At 56.7% G+C, this 17295-nt stretch overlaps 1 protein-coding gene across 1 annotated transcript; it reads right to left on the bottom strand.

Moving 5' to 3' along the window:
* Positions 1-1981: 1981 nt before the first annotated feature.
* LOC115603357 (transmembrane protease serine 9-like) lies at positions 1982-16794 on the bottom strand. Its single transcript, XM_030475171.1, has 11 exons — positions 16380-16794; positions 14278-14400; positions 10960-11122; positions 9817-10064; positions 9194-9330; positions 8313-8458; positions 6618-6700; positions 4896-5058; positions 3674-3927; positions 3003-3139; positions 1982-2259 (listed from the first exon to the last, which is right to left on the bottom strand). Exons 1-11 carry the CDS (start codon positions 16792-16794, stop codon positions 2098-2100), a joined length of 2031 nt encoding a protein of 676 aa, XP_030331031.1. The 3' UTR covers positions 1982-2097.
* Positions 16795-17295: the final 501 nt, after the last annotated feature.

Here is a 17295-nt window from a genome sequence, read left to right as displayed (position 1 = left end):
AGGAGAAGGAAGGACAGACATAAGGATGGAGGAAACATGGAGAACAGGAAGGGATGGAGATGGAGGAAGGAGGACACATGGAGAACAGGGAAGGGTGGAGATGGGGATGAAGGAAACATGGAGAACAGGGAAGGGTGGAGATGGGGATGAAGGAAACATGGAGGAGAAGCAAGGATGGAGATGGAAGATGGAGGAATCATGGAGAAGAGGGAGGGATGGAGATGAGAATGGAGAAGGAGGAAGGATGGAGATGGGGATGGAGGAAACATGGAGGGGAAGGAAGGATGGAGACGGACGATGGAGGAAACATGAACAACAGGGAAGGATGGAGATAGAGGAAGGAGGAGACATGGAGAGCAGGGAAAGAAGGAGATTGGAGATGGATCAAACCTGGAGAAGGAGGAAGGATGGAGATCAGAGATGGATCAAACATGCAGAAGGACACTTGGACAGTGACTAAACCCCTCCACCTTCATCCAAGAAGACCAGAAGAAGACCAGGAACGAACCACGCTCCAAGCAGCAACCCCAACCCACAACCTCCTCGTGATGGAACCCCATTGCCCACCACCACCACCACCACCATCAAACCTCTCTGTGGGTCCCCACTGTGCCCCAGCGGGGGCCGGGGGCCGTGCCCCTCGCCCTTGTCCTCCTTGGTGGCCAGCGGTGGGGCGAAGACCTTGGTGGTGGCAGCGGCGTCTCCTTGGCTCGGTGGCCACCTTTGGGTGCCCGTCCCACCCCACGTGAGCACCCAATGGGTTTTATAAGGGCGTCGGGGCACGTCCCACCCCGGGGCTGAGCTGGAGGCGTCCGATGGGCGCCCAGACGCTCCCTTAATCCCTTTGGAGCTTCACCGGCACCGCCTGGACTTGCCTCACCTCGGAGGAGGTGGTGGATGGAGGGGAGGAGGTGGGAGGAGATGGGGAGGGGTTAGAGGTGGGGGGGGGTGGAGGTGGGATATGGAGGTGGTGGGAGGTGGAGTTATGGAGGTGGGATATGGAGATGGTGGGTCATGGAGGTGGGTCATGGAAGTGGGTTATAGAGGTGATGGGTTATGGAGTTATGGAGTTATGGAGGTGAAATATGGAGATGGTGGGATATGGAGGTGGGATATGGAGATGGTGGGTGATGGAGATGGTGGAGTTATGGAGGTGGGATATGGAGATGGTGGGATATGGAGGTGGGATATGGAGATGGTGGGATATGGAGGTGGGTTATGGAGATGGTGGGTTATGGAGTTATGGAGGTGGGATATGGAGGTGGTGGGTTATGGAGATGGTGGGTTATGGAGTTATGGAGGTGGGATATGGAGATGGTGGGTGATGGAGATGGTGGGTGATGGAGATGGATTATGGAGATGGATTATGGAGTTATGGAGGTGGGATATGGAGATGGTGGGTTATGGAGATGGATTATGGAGTTATGGAGGTGGCATATGGAGATGGTGGGTGATGGAGGTGGGGTATGGAGATAGTGGGATATGGAGGTGGTGGGTTATGGAGATGGTGGGTTATGGAGTTATTTAGGTGGGGTATGGAGATGGTGGGTTATGGAGATAGTGGGATGGGTGATGTTGGGTTGTGGAGGTGGGTATTGGAGATATGTGGTTGCAGGTTGCCACCATGGCCACCAGCATCAGATCCCTATGGCCATGAGTTGTCCACCATGGCCACCAGCACTAGATAGATGGTTGGAGGTTGCCACCATGGCCACCAGCACTACATCCCTATGGCCATGAGTTGTCTACTATGGCCACCAGCACCAGATCCTTACAGCCATGAGTTGTCCACCGTGGCCACCAACACCACATATGGGCTTCCAGGTTGCCACCATGGCCACCAGCATCAAACATCCATGACCACAAGTTGTCCACCATGGCCACCAACCCCCAGTTTCCTCCCCATGCTCATGGTGACCACGGTCCTCCCCTCCTTCCCCCTATGACCTCCATGTCCTTGGTGGACCCACATGGTGGTGGCCACGTTTCACAGGGCTTTATTCCATCAAGAAGGTGCCATAGGGGAGGGGAGAAGGGAGAAGAAGACACCTGATGGTCGCGGGGTGGGAGGAGAAGACCTTTCCTTCTGCTGGTGGCTCAGATGTGGCTGTTCCTCCTCATGATGTCCTGGATCCAGGGGGTGAACTCACACACGCGGGTGTAGACCCCAGGTTTGCCCTGTTGGCCGCAGACCTGCATCCCCCAGGACACAATGCCCTGGAGCTCGTCCCGGCACACGAGGGGACCTCCTGAGTCACCCTATGGGAGACAAGGACCTCATGGGGTGGCCCCATGGTGGGGACCTTCGACCAACCCCACCTTCAGCACACAGCGAGGGCTTAAGCTCCGTGGTTCTCCATTGGGGACCCCCATGATGATGGGGTCAAGGTGTGGAGACCACCATAGCCTATAGAATGAGGCCATGGGGACCACCATGTCCTATGGGGTCAAGGTTTGGAGACCACCATGGCCTATGGGGTCAAGGCATGGAGACCACCATAGCCTATAGAATCAGGCCATGGAGACCACCATGTCCTATGGGGTCAGGCCATGGATACCATCATGTCCTATGGGGTCAGGCCATGGAGACCCAGGGTGCTCCTATAGAGCTTGGGGCTCCCTATAGCACCCATGGAACCCAGCTGGTCCCTATAGAGGTTGGGGGTCCCCATAGCACCCATGGAACCCAGATGGTTCCTATAGTGCCTGGTAGTCCCCATAGCACCCATGGAACCCAGATGGTCCCTATAGTGCCTGGTAGTCCCCATAGCACCCATGGAACCCAGATGGGTCCTTGCAGCGCCCAGTGGTGCCCATAGCACCCACGGAACCCAGATGATCCCCATAGCACCCAGTGGTCCCCATAGTGCTTCTCTTGACCCTCAACACCAAGAGACCTCTCAGTGTCATTCGTTCCCCCCAGTTCTTCTCCACTGACGTTCTCCACCCCAAAGCCACCCCACAGGTGTGGGGCAGGACCCCTGAAGCCCCCTTAGACCCACCTGGCAGGAGTCAGTGCCCCCCGTGCTGACACCAGCACACAGCATGTTCTTGGTGATGCCCTTGGGGTAGAGTCTGCTGCACTCCTCGTTGGCCATGGTGTAGACCACACCACACTGGAGGACATCAGGGAAGTAGCCTGGGGACAATGGGGCTTGGTTGGACGTCATGTGGGACCAGTCCATCCAATGGGGTCTTCTCCATCTTAAGGTGGCACCATGCTATGGGAGATGCCTTCAAGGTGAGAGAGGGGATGGGGATATCCAAAGCCACCCAACGGACCCTCTGAAGGAGCCAGGTCTCCACTTGAGATGGCCCCAAGATGCTGAGATGGCCCCAAGACATTGAGATGTTCCCCAAGACATCAAAACACCTCCAAGACATTGAGGTACCTCCAAGCTATTGAGATGGCCCCAAGACATTGGGATATCTTCAAGCTATTGAGATACCTCCAAGACATTGAGATGGCCCCAAGACATTGGGATATCTTCAAGCTATTGAGATACCTCCAAGACATTGAGATACCTCCAAGACATTGAGATACCTCCAAGACATTGAGACAGCCCCAAGACATCGAGATACCTCCAAGACACTGAGATACCTCCGGGCCCCCAAGGCCCCCCCAGCCCCTCGGAGCCCTCTCCATGGTGCTGAAAGGAGCTGTCCCACCTACCTTCGGGGCTGCTGGTGCTGCCCCAGCCCGACACCACGCACTCGGTGTTGGGGGGGGGACACCTCTTGGGCAAGGCCACCGGGTGGACGTGCTCGGTGAAGCGGGCGGGCTTCTGGAGCTTCAGCAGCATGAGGTCACTGTCGTGGCTGGTGGGGTTGTAGTTGGGGTGGATGAAGGCTTTGGCCGAGGAGATACATTGCTCCGTCCCTTCCTTGGTCTTCAAGCTGTGGTCGCCCATGCGGATGGGGATGGGGCTGGGTAATGGACAAAGGACCCTGGTGAGCTCCTCATAGGGCCAGAAGCTTCTCCTCCTCCATAACTTCCAGGGAAACTGAGGCCAAAGCCACCCAAGAGGTCAACTATGGTCCTCAAGGTGAAGAACGTGAGGACCTGGAGGTCCAAGTGGCCACCAAAAGGCTCAACTGGGGGGTTCGTCGCTGTTTCTCCATGGTGGAGCCTCCTCCTCCATCAGGACACCCCACGGTAGAGGAAGGTCCATGGTGAGGAGATGGTGTCACCACCAAGGTCTTCCCATGGGTTCAGCCCAATCACACCAGTACAATGGGCTCCTCGAACTGGTTTGTTCCTTCCCACCAGCTCAGGTCCCAGCAGAGGTGGGAGGAGAAGGTGGGAATGGGATGGTCATGGTGGGAACCCAACTGGGTCCTACTGAGAGGCCAACTGGGTGGTTGTGGTGGTCAACCCAATGGGATGGTCATGGTGGGAGACATTGGGAGGCTCTGGGAGGCAACTGGTCAATGGTGGGGTTGGTTCTCCTCAGCTCAAGGTCTTCTGGGACCTCTTCCCATCAACCAGTTGGGAACTGGTGGCTTCCCAGCCTGCTCCCAGTGCCCCCAGTTCACCTCCAGCTCCTTCCCAGTTGCCTCCCGGTGTCTCCCAGTCCCAACTGGTTGATGGAAAGAGCTCCAAGACAGCTTTGGCTTGAGGAGAACCAACCCCACCATTGACCAGTTGCCTCCCAGTGCTCCCAGTTGCTTCCCAGTTGAGGAGAACCAACCCCACCATTGACCAGTTGCATCCCAGTGTCTCCCAGTCCCAACTGGTTGATGTCAAGACCTCCCATACACCCTCACCTTGACCAGAACCAACCCCACCATTGACCATGGACCACCCAGACCAACCCCACCATCTGCAGCCCCTATTGGACCACCCCCCCTGTGGCTCCTCCCACTGACCCCATTGACCAATGGGGACCTCCCACCTCTTGGTGTCGCAGTGGGCGGCCGTCAGCACCCAGGAGCTCCCGATGAGGACCCCACCGCAGTGGATGTTCTTCTGGGGGCCCAAGAGGACAACCTGGTAGGGGTGACGCTTCTTCTGGCACTTCTGGCCACCCACGATCCGTGTCTCGTCCCCCACGGCCGCTGCAGGACATGGGGGGACACCAGCGGCTCCCAGTTGCCTCCCAGTATCTCCCAGTGGCTCCCAGTTGCCTCCCAGTGTCCCCAGGTTGCTTCATGGAAGCTGCCCAGATGCCACCTAGAAGGTCTCCTGGGCCACCATGTGTCCTCCCAGCTCTCCCTTTCCTTCCCAGCGACCTACTGGTTCCCTCCCAGTGTCTCCCAGTGCATCCCAGTTTCTTCCCAGTGTCTCCCAGGTGCTTCCCAGTATCTCCCAGTTGCCACCTCGAAGTTCTGCTGGGCCACCCCATGTCCACCATGTCCTTCCAGCTCTTCCTTTCCCATCCAGTGCCTCCTAATGCCCTCCCAGTGACTCCCTGTTGCCTCCCAGTATCTCCCAGTTGCTTCATGGAAGCTGCCCAGATGCCACCTAGAAGTCCTCCTGGGCCACCCCAGGTCCTCCCAGCTCTTCCTTTCCCACCCAGTGCCTCCCAGTGCCCTCCCAGTGCTCCCAGTGACTTATCGCTTCCCACCCAGCACCCTCCCAGTGCCCTCCCAGTGACTTAGCACTTCCCACCCACTGCCTCCCATTGTCTCCCAGTGCCTCCCAGCTCTTTCCCAATCCTGTCTCATTCCCCCTTCGTGGCCCCCAGTAGCCTCCCAGATCCCTCCTTGCATCACTCTGTTTCCTCCTTAGAGCCTCCAGTTCCCTCCCAGTGCCCCCAGTTCCCCCTTAGCTCCCTCCCAGTTCCCTCCCAGTTCATCCCAGTCTCCACCTTGTGCCTCCCAGTGCTTCCCCATTCCTTCCCACCCACCTCCAGTCTGCTCCCAGTGCCCCCGGTTCACCCCCAGCTCCTTCCCAGTGCCCTCCCAGTCCCTTCCTCACCCCCTGCTCTGCTCCCCCAGTGCTCCCAGTGCTTCCCAGTGCTCCCCGGTCCCTTCCCTTTCCCTCTTACCCACACTAGTGCCCTCCCACTGCTTCCCAGTGTCCCCAGTTCACCTCCAGCTCTTTCCCAGTATGCCCCAGTGCCTCCCAGTGGCCTCCCAGTACCTTCCAGTCTCTCCCTGTGCCCTCCCAGTGTCCCCCAGTGCCCTCCCAGTATCTCCCAGTGCCCTCCAGTCACCCCCAGTGCCCTCCCAGTGCCCCCCAGTCCCATCCCAGTCCCCCCAGTGCCTCCCAGTCCCCTCTTAGTGCCCCCCAGTGCTTCCCAGTCCCCCATAGTGTCCCTCCCAGTTCCCTCCCAGTGCCCCTTCAATGTCCCCAGTCCCTTCCCAGTGCCTCCCCGTTCATCCCAGTGCCCCCCAGTGTCCCCCCAGTTCCCTCCCAGTCCCCTCAACCATCCCCCTAGTGCCTCCCAGTCCATCCCAGTCCATCCCAGTGCCTCCCAATCCCCCCTAGTGGCCCCCCCGCTGCCTCCCAGTCCCCTCCCAGTTCATCCCAGTCCATCCCAGTGCCTCCCAGTGCCCTCACCGGTGGCCAGGAGCAGCAGGGGCAGGAGGCTCTTCATGGCGGTGGGAGGAAGAGGCGGAAGCAGAGGAGGAAGCAGAGGAGGAAGAGGAGGAAGAGGAGGAGGAAGCGGCACCTGGTGGGGACCCGGCTCTGGCCCCTTTAAATCCAGCCGGGCCCCGCCTGGGCTGGTCGGGGCGGTCCAACCAGGGCGGCCGGCTAGGGCAGCCACGGGCCAATCAGAGCCCGTCTGGGCGGGTGCGGGCCAATCAGAGCCAGGCAGAGCAGCCCTGGGCCAATCATGGATGGCTGGGGTGGGCACAGGCTAATCAGAGCCGTCCAGGCCAATCAGAGTCCGCCAGGGTGGTCCCGGGCCAATCAGAGCCGGGCACAGTGGGCCATGGGCCAATTGGAGCCCCCTGAGGTGGGAATGGGCCAATCAGAGCCGGCCAGGGTGGGCGCTGGCCAAACAGAGCCAGATGGGCCAATCAGAGCTGGCAGGGTGGGCATGGGTCAATTGGAACCCACTGGGGTGGGCACGGGCCAATCAGAGCCCACAGAGCAGCCCTGGGCCAATCAGAGCCAGGCAGGGTGGGCCACAGGTCAAACAGAGCCCACTGGGGTGAGCACGGACCAATCAGAGCCAGATGAAATGGGCATGGACCAATCAGAGCCGGCTGGGGCAGGTGTGAGCCAATCAGAGGCTGTTGGGGTGGCTGCGGGCCAATCAGAGCCGGCCAGGGCAGGAAAGGGCCAATCAAGAGGCTGTTGAGGCGGGTACTGGCCAATCAATGACTCCCAGTGCCCACCAGTGCCAACCAGTACAGCCCAGTGCAACCAGTATCAACCAGTGCTTCCCAGTGCCAACCAGTGCCTCCCAGTGCCAGCCAGTACTTAGTGCTTCCCAGTTCATCCCAGTGCATCCCAGTGCCTTTTCCATCCTTCCCAATGCCTCCCAGTTCACCCCAGTGCCTCCCAGTTCACCCCAGTGACCTCCAGTGTCCCCTCCCACCCTGAGCCCCTGCCAGCTCCTGCTGGGAACTGGGGTGACCAGTTTGGGCACCTCGAGGTGGCTCCTGGGCCAGTGGGCACCAGTTGGGCACCAGCTGGAGATGCCACCAATGGAGATGTCCCCGTGTCCCCCAGTGCTCCCAGTGCTCCCAGTTCCCTCTGTCCCCCCAAATCCAGTTCCACCCCAATTCCCATTCTCCCCATTGCTCCCAGTGCTCCCATTTCCCATTGCCCCTTCCCCAGTGCTCCCGGTTCCCATTGCCCCCCATTGCTCCCAGTGCTCCCAGTTCCTTCTGCCCCCCTCCTCAGTGCTCCCAGTGTTCCCAGTGCTCCCAGTTCCCTCTGTCCCCCCAAATCCAGTTCCACCCCAATTCCCATTCTCCCCATTGCTCCCAGTGTTCCCATTTCCCATTGCCCCTTCCCCAGTGCTCCCATTTCCCATTGCCCCCCATTGCTCCCATTGCCCCCCAGTGCTCCCAGTGCTCCCGGTTCCCATTGCCCCCCAGTGCTCCCATTGCCCCCCATTGCTCCCATTGCCCCCCAGTGCTCCCATTGCCCCCCAGTACTCCCAGTGCTCCCAGTTCCCATTGCCCCCCAGTGCTCCCATTGCCCCCCAGTGCTCCCAGTGCTCCCAGTTCCCCCATTGACTCCATGGCTCCACTTTGACTCTCCTCCTTTATTCCCCCTCCAGTTCCCACCAAGGGCTGGGGGACCCATTGGGGTGACCCATGGAGGTCTCAGGCCACCAGTGCTCCCAGTTCCCCCAGTAAGAAGAGAGCTGCTGAGACCCTGTTGGGGTGGCCCATGGAGGCCTCAGGACCTCCCAATGGTCCTCCTGATCCAGGGCACGGCCCTGCAGACGTTGGAGTAGACCCCGGGTTGTCCTCGGCGCCCACAGACGGCCATGCCCCAGGAGACAACCCCTTGGAGGACCCCATCGCACACCAACGGGCCTCCAGAGTCACCCTGTGGGGAGAAGAACGTCTGAAGAACTGCTGGTGGGGCTCATAAAGACCTTATGGAGGGGCTTGGGTGTGGGGTGGAGCTTCATGGGGTTGATGGGGTGGAGATGGTGGTGGAGGAACCCATAGGGACATGTTGTGTGTTGTGGTGAAGACCCAGTTGTGGGGTCAAGGAGAAGGTTGGTGGTGGGAATCCAAACCTCACATGGACCCATCATGTTCCAGGACCCATCCCCAGCTCCATAACTCAAATAGAAGGTCATTGGTGGAACCTAGAGCTTGTACGGACCCATCATGTGTTGTGACCCATCTGTGGCTCCATGCCTCAAGCAGAAAGTCGCTGGTGGAACCCAGCCCTTGTATGGGCCCATCATGTTCCATGACCCATCCCCAGCTCCATAACTCAAGTAGAAGGTAATCGGTGCAACCCAGACCTTGTATGGACCCATCAGCATGCCATGATCCATCCCTGGATCACTGAGCTCCATGGCTCAAGCCGAAGGTCATTGGCGGAACCCAAACCTCACATAGACCCACCATCTTCCATAACCCATCTCCAGCTCCACACCTCAAGCAGAAGCTCATAGGTGGGCATCCAAACCTCATATGAACCCACCACATTCCCTTGGTCCATGGCTTGAAGGAACCCAGCAAGAACCCCTCTCCCCTTGGTTTTGGAGTTCAAAACCACACCAAGACCAGAAGGTGCTTGATGGGACCATCACCCACCACCTCTTACCTGGCAGGAGTCAACCCCGCCTTGGGGGACACCAGCGCAGAACATGTTGGGGGTGATGGCATTCCCATAGGCCCTGGTGCACTTGTCCCTCCCAAAGGCTTGGATGGCCGCACACTGCAGGTTCTGAGGTAGCTTCGCTGGAGAACAAGGTGGAGATGGACAAGGAGAAGCTTGAGAAGGTCCAAACCCACCAACAACGAAGCTGGAGAAGACTTTGTCCCACTTTTGATGGGGTCCTTTGGTTCCCACCCAAAGGTTGGTGGATGATGGAGATGGGTTGGGATGGTGGAGGTGGGTTGGGATGGTGGACATGGGTTGGGATGATGAAGATGGGTTGGGATGATGGACATGGGTTGGGATGATGAAGATGGGTTGGGATGATGGACATGGGTTGGGATGATGAAGATGGGTTGGGATGATGGACATGGGTTGGGACGATGGACATGGGTTGGTGACCACCAAAGGAACCCACCCACTAAAGAAGAACCCAACCAGATAATGTTCTCCATGTGGACCTGCTGTCTTCCTTGATCTCCTTGGAAATGCCTCTTCCACCCCATCCTAAGGGAGGTCCAACCCCCTCCCAACCTCTTCCATTGAGGTCTCCATCCCCAAGCAGTTACCTCCAGGAGACTTGGTGGTCCCCCAGCCAGAGACGCTGCACCTCATCCCATCCATGGGGCACCTGGTGGCCAACCTGATCTTCTTGATGTTGCTGCTGAAGTGGACGGGCCTGTTGAGCTTCAGGAGCATGAAGTCGTTGTCGTTCTTGCGGGGGTTGTAGGACGGGTGGACCTGAAGCCTTGAGATGGACCTTAGTTCTCCTGTCCCCTCCCTCAAGGTGTCCGTCCCTATCAGCACCCTGAGGTCCCTGCATGGAGAAGATCAAGGACTCAATGTTGGTGCCTCCAAAGGAGATGCCTCAAGCCCTTGGAGCTTCTCCATGGTCAGGGTGAAAGCGGGACCATCTCATCCCATTTCCCTTGAGGAGAAGACAAGGAATGACTTGAGGATCCATGATGGCTCCTTGAGGACATCTTCAACGCCCTGACTTCATCTTCCTCCAGAGGTCCCATCTACAACATCTCAACACCGTTGTCCCTCAACCCAATATCTTCTTAGGAGAAACCCTGCCAAAGGTCCAGTTTTCTCTCATGGGACCTTATGGAGAAGCTGGAGATACATGGCTATGGGAGGCCACCTACTCTTAAGCAAAAGGTAAGAAGGTCATTGGTGGAACCCAAACCTTGTATGGACCCATCATGTTCCATGGCCCATCTCCAGCTCCATAACTCAAGCAGAAGGTCATTGGTGGAACCCAAACCTCAAGGGACCCCATAACTCAAAGTGGGGTCGTGGATGGAGGTTGTCACCCTGCAAAGGACATAGAAGCTCCTCTGGTCTCCATGTGGGTGGCTGGGCCTTCGTTGCCCTCTAGAGGTACCACCACCACTGCCATGTGGAGATAGCCATGCTTGGAACACCAACATCTAGAGCACGTGAGACACCAGACCCCATCGAACATCTGGATGGACCAACCTCTAGAGGAACCTACCTTTGGTTCTACCAACCCTTGAAGGTACCAAACCCAGCTTGTGGCCACCAACATCCACATCTGGAGGCAACCACCTCTGTGGACAGCAACACCTGGGCCATGGACACCACCCTTTGGAGGCATCATCTTCTAGAAGGACCAACATCTGGGCACCAGCCAACCCCACCTCTCCCCATTGGCTGGTTAGGACCCATGGGGCACATGGTCTTACCTGACTGGCTGCTTGCAGTGGGCAGCTGTGAGGACCCATTGGGCATCTACCAAGCTTCCTCCACATAGGATCTGACCTCTCTTGATGAGGGCCACTTGGAAGGGTCTCTGGTTGATGGAACAAGGTTTCCCACCGATGATACGGGACTCGTCCTCCTCCGTCACTGGAAGACACCAAAGGGGCACCATGAGATGTCACCACCAGCGGGGTCCTCCAAAGCAACCTGGTGGGGTGAGGTTGACAAGAAGAAGGCTTCAGGAAGAGAAGAGGGGAAGGTCTCCGTGTTTGGAGGCTTCAAGTGCCAGAAGAAGAACCCAAAAGCATCTGAAAGCCATCAAAGGTGGGTGGGTTTAGGGTTTGATGGGTCAAGATGATGGGTGAAGATGATGGGTCAAGGTGATGGTCAAGATGATGGGTCGAGATAATGGGTTGAGATGATGGGTCAAGGTGAAGAGTCACCCATCAGCCTTTTGGGGTCCCACCAGGGTGGGTTCCTAGATGGAAACCAGATGGTTTTGGGGTAAAAAGAGAAGATTTGGAGGCAAAAAGAGAGGATTTAGGGGAAAAAAGGGATTATTTGGGGTAAAAAGAGAGGATTTGGGGTAAAAAGAGAGGATTTGGGGTAAAAAGAGGTGATCTGGGGGGAAAAAAGAGAAGATTTGGGGTAAAAAGAGGTGATTCGGGGGGAAAAGAGGGAATTTGGGGAAAAAGATGATTTGGGAGGGAAAAAGGATTATTTGGGGTAAAAAGAGAGGATTTTAGGGAAAAAATATATTATTTGGGGGGGAAAAGAGATTATTTGGGGAAAAAGAAGAGGATTTGGGGTAAAAAGAGAGGATTTGGGGGCAAAAAGAAGTGATCGTGAGGCAAAATTATGATTTTGGGGGGAAAAGGGGATTATTTGGGGGAAAAGAGGTGATTTGGAGGCAAAAATGATGATTTGGGGGGGAAAAGAGATGATTTGGGGTAGAACCGAGATGATTGGTGGGAAAAAGGGATTATTTGGGGTAAAAAAAAGAGGATTTGGGGTAAAAAGAGGTGATTTTGGGAGAAAAAGAGATGAGTTGGGGTAAAACCAAGATGTTTTTGGGGTAAAAAGAGCAGATTTCGGCCCCACTCGCAATTCCAGCTGCTTGAAGCTGCCCCCAAAGGTCCATCTTCTCCTGGTGGCATGAGGTGGAACCCCGGCCTCCATAACCAGGCAGTGGATGGAGGTGGGACCTCCCTTCAGGAGACCCTTGGGACCGGTTTATCACATCCATGAGGTGTCGTGGGGATGACCAAGCATCAGGAAGTCACCAGGAGCCACTTATCTCCTCTGATTTCACCATGTGCTTCTGGGAGGGGCATCAGGTTCCACCTCTGAGGTTCCTCCCAGGTCAAGGTTGGAGATGACGCACCTCCAAAGAGCTGATTTCTCTGTCCCAGGCTGGTGGAAAGCCTGTAGGACCAGCTCCAAACGCTTCCGACCTCCTGGATGGCTCATTCCATCCCCATCTCCTCTCTTGGGCCAAGGTTGGAGCTGGTTGCATCAACCCAAGCAGGAGAAGCCCTGACGCAGCGGGAAGCGATAAGAGGAATGTGAGGAATGTGGCTCAGGTCCATCAGGTTGGTTGAGAAGAAGCAGCCAAGGGCCACCAGCTTCGTTTGGGAGGTCTTTGGGTCTTCCATCAAGTGAAGATCTAACATGGATCTCCCCATCTTTCAGGTCTCTGGAGGCATCTCCCTTGGCTTGAAGAGTTGCCCAACATTGATGGTCCTTGGAGAAGACCATGCTGAGAAGCTAATCCCACCCCATCCAACATCTACAAGATGAGGTGCTCTTCCACCTTGTCGGGGTATTGATGATGAATGAGGCTTATGGGGTGACCATCTTGAAGCGATGACCACCTTGAGGCCATCACCACCTTGAGGCCATGACCATATTGAGGCCATGACCACATCGAGACCATGACCACCTTGAGACCGTGACCACCTTGAGGCCATCACCACATTGAGGCCATCACCGCATTGTGCCCATGACCACCTTGAGGCTGTGACCACCTCGAGGCCATGACCACATTGAAGCCATGACCACAAAGACCTCCACTTGGGTGACCACACAATGGAAGTCCAAAGCCTCATGACATGCTCCTGGTGTCCATCTACAGCTCTACCCAGCCAAAGCCTTTTGGGAACCTAGGCCAATGGAGATCCTTGATGTTATGTCCACATGGGAGAAGAGAAGATTGAGAAGGAGAAAGGACCACCAGCACTCAAAAATGGTGGGTTTCCAATAGAGGAACCCCCTTCCCACCCCAAACCATGCAGCAGAACCTCCAAATGGGACATATCAAACCCTTGTTCTCCAACACCAAGTCCCCCATTCCACAATGTGGGACATTCCAGATGCTCTGAGCCTACTTTGAGGACTTCCAAGCATTGCCCTTCATTGGAGAAGGTGGCGTCTGGAATGGTCCAACCTTCCCACCGCAGGTTGGGACATTGGAATCTACCAGCGGGACTGGTTTGTACTGGGTGGCAATGGGAGACGCCCCAGCTTCCAGCCGCTTGGAATTCGCCACTATCCGGTCCCGGCAGCGCTGCCAAAGTCCATCCCTGCTCATCCCAAGGACCATCCTGGTGGGTTTAGGTACCACCAAGCTCCTTGAAGGCATCTCCGCAGCTTCCTGGGGCTTCACAGGAGAGAAGAGCCATCTCAAAGGTCCATCAATGAAGGTGGAGGCAATGGGAGCTGGATGGTGGGATCCATCCCCTTGGATTCCCAGGGGCAACCAGAGCTCCAAACTGGATGATGGTGTCTCCATCCCAAATGGTCAACCAAGGGTCATCCAGCCAATGGCTGGTCACCACCTCCAGAAGACCCAGAAGCAGCTTTGAGGACACTGATTTGGGTGAAGAAACACCAAGATTGGGTCAAATCCAAGCTCTTTGCATCCAGGATTTCACCCTGTTGAGACTCATCCATTGGGCTTCTCCTTTGGTAGAACATCGTTGTGGAGACCAGAAGAAAGGAAGATGTTCCCATTGGGATGAAGCCTCATCCAGGTGACTCTTTGTGGACCTTCTTCTTGGAGCTGGAGCAGAATTCCCTATAGGTGGTAATCCCAATGGGGATTCCCCTTGGACTTCCCCTTGGTGCCTCCTTCTCCACATGGAATGAGGTGGCTTTAGCTCCAAAGCAGCTTCCCAACCCCCTCGGGCCTTGCCCAAACCTTCCCACCGTCAAGATTCCCATGGGATTATCCCAATCCCACCCCATCCTACCCCATCCATGGTTGTCCCCATCCTCCCTCCATGGCCACCCATTGGACTTACGCTCATTGCCTTGGTTGCCCTTCCCTTGAGCTTGCGCCAGTTGTGGGGTCCTCAGCAGAAGACCAGTGGTGAGGATGAAGATGGGGATGAAGCTGAAGGCCCCATGTCCACCACGAGCCATTCCTGGGGCAGAGAAACCACATTGGATCAACCCTGAGGCCCACAGGAGCACTTGGTACCAAGGAGAAGGTCCTCAGCGATGTTCTTCTACCCCCAGCATGGGATGGAGGCAACGTGACCAAGGTGCTGGTGGTGGTTTGGAGCACCTTCGCCCTTATAGACCTTGGGGTCGTCTTGGACCTGCATCTCCACCTCGCTTTGATTGAGTTCAGCACCAAAGCCACCACCCCAAGCTCCAGAAGCAGCATGTCCCCATCCAAACGGGACATCTGAGGTCAACTGGGGCATCCAAAGTCAACTGGGACACCCAACATCAACTGGGACATCTGAGGTCAACTGGGACATCCAATATCAACTGATCTACCACAAAGTGTTCCCACCAAACCCATCCAACCCCAACCCACCACATGGAGCCACCAAGAGATGGAGAAACCCCCTGGAGCATCCATCCCTTGGAAGAACGTCCATGATCCTGCTCATGGAGATGGGACTCACCTGATGGAGGAGAAGGTCGGAGCCGGTTCTCCGTGTGTTGGGAAGTTGGGAGCTGGTGCCTTGGGCACCTTTATAGTGGAGGTGGAAAGTGGGTTGTGGCCTTGGTGGAGTGAGTCAAAGGGTGGTTGGACAACGTGGGCGTCACCTCCCTGGTCCCGGAGGTTGATTATGGCTTTGATGTTCCCAAAGGGAACACCGGGAGAAGAGGGAACCACCCAGCTCCAGACGTGGAGCTCGGGGAGGTCCCAAAGCGCCTCTGTCCGTCTGGGAGCCGTGGAGATGGTTGTCTACCTGAGTGGCTGTCCATGTGTCATCCGACTGTAAGTCCATCCATCCATCATCCATCCATCATCCATCCTCCATCCATCCATCATCCATCCATCCATCCATCATCCATCCTCCATCCATCCATCCATCATCCATCCATCCATCCATCATCCATCCATCCATCATCCATCATCCATCCATCCATCCATCATCCATCATCCATCATCCATCCATCCATCCATCCATCATCCATCATCCATCATCCATCCATCCATCCATCATCCATCATCCATCATCTCTCCATCCATCCATCCGTATCTCCATCTGCTCATCCCTCAGCTCATCCATCTGTCCTCCCATCTGGATGTCCATCTGGCCATCTACTGATCCATTCCTTCATCCATCTCTTCATCTCTGTGTCCACCTACGTGTCCATCCCTGCGTCTGTCCATCCCTCCATCCCTGTCTATCCATCTCTCCATCCTTCTCCTCCATCTCTCCATCCATCTCAATGTCCATCCCTCTCTCCATCCATCTCTCTATGTCCATTTCTCCATCCATCCCTATGTCCATCCCTATGCCCATCTCTCCTTCCATCCCTGTGTCCATCCCTATGTCCATCTCTCCATCCATCCCTATGTTCATCCTTCTGTCCATCCCTGTGTCCATCCCTATGTTATCCCTCTGTCCATCCCTACGTCCGTCCCTCCACCCAGCTGGCCCAGAAGCCAGCAGGACACCACCATGTGTCCTCCCATCCCATATGGAATGGATGGACGCCACCATCAAGGAGGAACCCCCCCACCTCCATTATGGTCCACACATCCCTTGAAGGACACCACCACACTGGAGGTCCCCAATGACCCCAGTGATGGTTCTCCTCCCTTGGCTGATCCATGTTCAGGCTCCAGCACGTCCTACAGCGAGAAGAAGGCGTTAAGGTAGCGATGGGTCCTCTAAAGCCACCCCGACCCTGCTCATCCTCAATGGTGGTGGCAGCAGAGCATCAACGCGGTGGTTTGAAGGCACCTTTGGGCTTCTTCAGTGGTCCCTTTGGTGGGGTTGGGAGACGAAGCTGGGAGCAGCTCAAGGCTCAATTAAAAGCCTGAGGAGCAACTAAGGGTGGAGAAGACCATGGTTGGGATGAATCACGGTTGGAAGATGCTGATCTCGCTCTCTGCTGGTGGCAGGAGGAAGCTGGAGCTTGGATTTGGTCCCACCAGATCCATGGAGCTCCTCAGCAAAGAGGTTGTGGCCTCCATTTGGCCCATGGAGGTGGCACCTACTGGGGTGTTGTCCAATGGAGATCCCACCCCGTGGAGGTGTGGGCCACACAGGAGGTTCATAGCGAGCTTCTCCCAGGGAGATCTGCCCCACAAAGAGCTCATCCACTGGGATGGTGTCCACCAGGATCTCAAGCCGTGGTGTCTGCTCCATGAAGAAGCCATTCATGGAGGTCTCATCCAGGAAGAACCTATGCATGGAGGGCTGGTGCATGGAGATCCCATCCATGGAGGTCCCATGAAGGCACTTGGAGGGGTCATAAGGGGACATAGGAAGCCAGGAGGGGACACTGTGGGCCATGAGGGGGACACAGGGGGGCATTGGGGTGATAGGGAGGACATAGGGGGCCATGAGGGGGCCATGGGGGAGAACATGGTGGGGGAGATGTGGCACATGGTGGGCCATGAAGGGACATGGGGGGACATAGAGGAACATGAGGGGACATTGGGGCACAGAATGTGACATGGGGGGGCCACGGGACACATGGGGGGGGCCATGAGGGGCGTATGGACCCCCATGGGGGTGTGTGGAACACACAGCAGGAGCCATGAAGCCCAAGCAGGAACCTGGTGGGGCCCCACTGGAGACGTGGACCCGCCTCTGCCAAGCTCCCAGCGCCTGAGGCAGGGGCTGGGCCCAAACCAGTTCTCCCAGTTCCTCAGGTCCCATCTGAGGTGGTGTCACTGGAGCCAATGACTTCACCCCCCCCGCGGGGCCCAGGGAGAGCCAAGCCTGGACCTGCCACCCACTGCCAAGGCCACCCAGGACCTCCTGGTCCACCCTCATCCCACCACGTCCAGCTCATAGGGGCAGGGCTCTGCCTCCTCCTTGTCCTCCAACCCCTCCCTGGTG

Source organism: Strigops habroptila, unplaced genomic scaffold, assembly GCF_004027225.2.
Source record: "Strigops habroptila isolate Jane unplaced genomic scaffold, bStrHab1.2.pri NW_022045633.1_ctg1, whole genome shotgun sequence".
NCBI lineage: Eukaryota > Metazoa > Chordata > Aves > Psittaciformes > Psittacidae > Strigops > Strigops habroptila.
Note: the sequence above shows the minus strand (reverse complement) of the source record. Positions and strands in the feature narration are given on the sequence as shown.

What these genes read in the sequence shown, in the direction of transcription:
- LOC115603357 (XM_030475171.1), bottom strand. Translation starts at nt 16,794, where the DNA reads ATGGCCCCCTATGTCCTCCCTATCACCCCAATGCCCCCCTGTGTCCCC. An exon ending in CAGAGCCGGGTCCCCACCAG is followed by an intron (nt 5,059 to 6,617) that starts GTGCCGCTTCCT and finishes CATGTCCTGCAG; the next exon opens with CGGCCGTGGGGGACGAGACA. An exon ending in GCCCACTGCGACACCAAGAG is followed by an intron (nt 3,928 to 4,895) that starts GTGGGAGGTCCC and finishes TCCATTACCCAG; the next exon opens with CCCCATCCCCATCCGCATGG.